We start from the raw sequence: 4,007 nt of genomic DNA, 5'->3' as shown, positions 1-4,007 counted from the left end.
TGACTATCACAGAACAAAAGATTCAATTAATCTCAACCAAACCATATCAAGACAACATCTCAGTTGCAACAAAGAAGAATGCATATGTTGAATCTCTTCAATGGGAGCAGATGTCAAAAAATTACAAACGAAAAAAAACAAAAAAAACAAAAAAAACAGAAAAAAAAAAAAAAACAAAACAAAAAAGAAAAAGAGAGAAAAAAGCCAGCCAGTTGGGGTACCTTGGAATTCTACATGTATTCATTGCAGGCTGGACCACCATCCAATAGGTTTCTCCATGTATGGGCACCTGATCAAGCTGGCCTATTGTGATCCACCAGGAAAGCAGAATCCCACACGATATGCAAAATCCCAGGAAGGTTTGAAAACTATGATCAAATTGCTTGTGAGCCAAGATAGCAGGCTGATTCTTGTGATGCAGCCATTGGATCCACATTGAAATTGCGGTTCAAATTCGTCAAATGGCACCATCTTCTCTTTGGCATACCAACATGTTTGAAGATTTAATCCTTCGTGCAATGAGCGTCCGTTCCATGCTGAGTGCAGTGATGATAACCAACACTGCTGAGGAACTCTCTAATTTCCTTGGCACTGCTGTTACTGGCTTGCAGTAACCGCTCGTCTTCCTCATAGATCAGATATGGGGCCTCACTTCCCTTTCTGGATAGGAGCTTAGTGGCTCCCTTCAAGACATGGTATTCCCAACCCTGAACATCAATTTTAATCAACACCACTGGTTCCGATTCTGGAATGATGTCATCCAAAGGGATGGACATCACCTGCACCGCAATGTGTTCATTGGACTTGAATGCTAATTTGGCACCAGTTTCTGAAATGGCACTGTTGTCGAGTCGTCCAACCAACTGATTCAATGACATTGAAAATAAATAAATAGGGCAAGTGGCTAGCAGCAGGCAAGCCAATCTACTAGGAACTGTTTGTATACAGTACCGAATTGGATCCCCACCTTTCCAATTTCATGGCCCACACGAGTTTTAGATCTATCTAAATCTAATTTTTGGGATGATGTTCTAGCATGAGCTGGTGCAACAAAATGTATGGAGACTTTGTTGCACGATCTCCCAATACAACATAATCCATCCAGGCTATGAAAAAAAGAGGAGAAAGAGAGTGCTTGCATGCCTAAAACCTAACACTTGAAAGCGTTTTGTGGGGAAAATCCCAGCCATCTGTTGGGCAGCAACAACATTTTAAATGCCCAAAATAACCTTAAATTTGTTTAAAAGTTTTTTGTTTTTTCCATGTCCTTGGAATATTCAATGTTGGGAGCGCTGTCCAAAAACTAATTGCAGGGGTAAAATTGTTCCCTGCAGCTGCTCCTCCTTATATATAATATAGATGCTGATTATTCAAATCAGTTGTTCATCAAATGACAGTTCTAATGAGCTAATGAAAAACAATCTAATCTTTGAAAAATAGAGGTTAGGAGTCAATCAAGAGAGAGAAGGGAAAAGAAGATGACTGAAACTGTGAATTGGTGGACAGTATACAGTAGAAATTCCATAATACAAACTTCAATGAGTTGGCTCATTGTTTGCTTAAGACTACTCAGCTCAGGTAGTTGATTGCATTAATAACAAGCAAATGGAAGTTGGAAGGAAAACAACACTGCCTGATAGTGATGTGCTAGCAGGTCTCCAGCTCAGGAAAAGGAGGATTGACATAAGGTAGGCAGCCATTCTTTATTTGGTTTGTTTATATAGTTTTGGAAAGGTGGCAGTCTTTCAAATTTAGCCGAGCATGAGAATTCATGTTTCAAATCATGATAGGCAGTGAAATATGATCCGTAAAGCCAATCCCAAATAGCAGGGATGAAGGCTATGATGATGATGAAATGGACTATTTGCTCACAAACCATCACATTCATGATCCGCCATAATGAAGCCAAATACCGTGCTCTTTGTATAATTAACTAAACCGGGACAAAATGATTATAGATTCCAAGCAGGCAGCAACAACAGTGAAAATGACAATACCAATAACAATAACAATAAATAATAAGAAGATTCCAAGTTTATATGAATATGCTTGTAGAACAATCCATTCACTAAAGACCAAACAACCCTATATGATTCCAAATATTCAGCGACCGAAAATCAGCCTTCGTCAAACGTATAGCAAACCAAGAAATTGGCCATTAATGCAGATGAGTTGAGGTCAATCCAGCATTGAGATGCATCACTGGATCAAAGCTCTCCAATGAGTGCTAAATCCCATCTTCTCATGAAACCATTGCAAGATTCTACAAGGTCCAACTTGTGCTATATTAAACGCCAAAACAACTTAGCTCTTTTTACAACACCAAATTCATGAAAAACAAAATGAAAATTCACACACTTCTTACAAATCCAAATGCACGAACAACCATAGTTTAAGCATCATCAATGAAATTCATAACCTTTTGATCACATCACTTTTTTTTTCTTTCTTTATGAACTAGTTGTATTATAAAATGCTCACACCAAGCTACCCATCCTTTTATTTGGGCTGGCATTATGTACAGGTGGGGTCTACCTTTAAGTTATCCAGCTCATGCATCTCGCGGTTCTTGCGATAGATGATGAAACAGACATCTCCCCATCAAGCAATCCCAACTATCTGATTAGAGGGCCTCCATGTTGAATTTTGACCTGCGGCTACATTTTATTTATGGCTGCTCCTTCGGATGCCGACAATTGGGTGAACGGGGATCATCACAGGTGCCATTTTAGGTCCGGCACTTGATCACAGTGGGGCCCACCTGATGAAAGTTGTAGAATGCCGAAAGGTGGGCCCCACCTTTACAGAATGCTAATCTGAAGTTCTGAACAACCATGCCAGTAGTAATCAAGATTTCTTTTCTATAACAGATCAAATGTGTTCAACTACTCTTCTCGTGGTTATTAAATTACATTTCGATGAGATCAAACACCTAAGAAGAATGAATTTCACCATAGTGCTCAGATCAAAATGTGAAGCCAAACAAAAAGGCAATAAATAATAAAAATAAGAAAAACCCAGATCAAATTACCTTATGGAAAGTGATATTCCCAACCCGATCGGATGCGACAGCGGCAAACAGCGTCACCATTGATCCCACCCGGTTCAAGTAAACCCCATCACAAATCCTCTGCAAATTCTCAAAAACCGGCTCGAACGCAAAGACCCGGAACCCCATCGCAGTGGCGGCGAATGTCGCCATCCCGACATTGGCCCCAACATCCACCACAATTCCATTCCTGCCCCCACCCCTCATCTTGTCCAGCACCTCCTGCATCGTGACAGAGATATCAGGCTTACGGAACAACTTCCCTTTCATCATCCGTACAATATTCTTGTGGGGTTTCTCAGGGAGGAGGCCCAGATCGGCGAGTGAGTATAGGAACGGGTATCGGACACCTTCGACGAGGCTGGCGAATACAGGGGAGGGCTGGGGGCATTTCTGGCAATCGAAAGGTAGGATCGGAAAGGGGAGCGTTTGGGTGTAAAAGGAAATGGAATTTGGAAGATTGGGATTTGAGGAGCGGAAGAAGAAGACGAAGAGGATGAGAAGGGAAATTGGGAAAAAGAGGAGGAGTTTTTGGGAAAAGAGAAGGGAGGGTTTTTCTCTTTTCCAGGCATTGGCCATGGAAAATAATAGAAATGAAAAGGCGAGAGGAGGGTAGAATGGTAAATTAGAACATTTGGAGAGGTTTGGGATTTTCAAGTAGAGGGAGAGGAGTGAGAGGGAGTGGAAAGATCTGCAGCTGGGAAGAGGCGTATGTTGGGGTGTTCGCTAATGTGCACCGTCGGTGCAGATTGATGGCAAAAAAATGGTAGATTAGTTGGGAGCGGATTAGGTGCGGCCCCGGCCGTATTCAAGACAGTGCGGTCCTTACCTTGAGAACCATCTTGTTCTATATATTTTACATCCACGCCGTCCATACGTTTTGGAAGATTATTATAAGGAAAATATCCATAAAATGAATTAGATAAAGTTCTTAAGTGGACCATTATATAGGAAACAG

The 4,007-nt window shown here is 41.2% G+C and overlaps 1 protein-coding gene across 2 annotated transcripts; it reads right to left on the bottom strand.

The window, feature by feature from the left end:
- LOC131229166 (uncharacterized) lies at positions 1-3,798 on the bottom strand. Of its 2 annotated transcripts, none has more exons than XM_058225046.1 (2): positions 3,032-3,794; positions 1-863 (listed from the first exon to the last, which is right to left on the bottom strand). In XM_058225046.1, exons 1-2 carry the CDS (start codon positions 3,626-3,628, stop codon positions 504-506), a joined length of 957 nt encoding a protein of 318 aa, XP_058081029.1. In that variant the 5' UTR covers positions 3,629-3,794; the 3' UTR covers positions 1-503. The 2 variants fall into 2 exon arrangements, with proteins under 2 accessions (XP_058081029.1, XP_058081030.1); XM_058225047.1 differs by lacking the exon at positions 1-863 and adding an exon at positions 1,983-2,932 and having other exon boundaries at positions 3,032-3,798.
- Between the last annotated feature and the right edge of the window lie 209 nt (positions 3,799-4,007).

Source organism: Magnolia sinica, chromosome 16, assembly GCF_029962835.1.
Source record: "Magnolia sinica isolate HGM2019 chromosome 16, MsV1, whole genome shotgun sequence".
Lineage (NCBI taxonomy): Eukaryota > Viridiplantae > Streptophyta > Magnoliopsida > Magnoliales > Magnoliaceae > Magnolia > Magnolia sinica.
Note: the sequence above shows the minus strand (reverse complement) of the source record. Positions and strands in the feature narration are given on the sequence as shown.

What these genes read in the sequence shown, in the direction of transcription:
- LOC131229166 (XM_058225046.1), bottom strand. Translation starts at nt 3,628, where the DNA reads ATGGCCAATGCCTGGAAAAGAGAAAAACCCTCCCTTCTCTTTTCCCAA. An exon ending in GGAATATCACTTTCCATAAG is followed by an intron (nt 864 to 3,031) that starts GTAATTTGATCT and finishes TCATTGAATCAG; the next exon opens with TTGGTTGGACGACTCGACAA.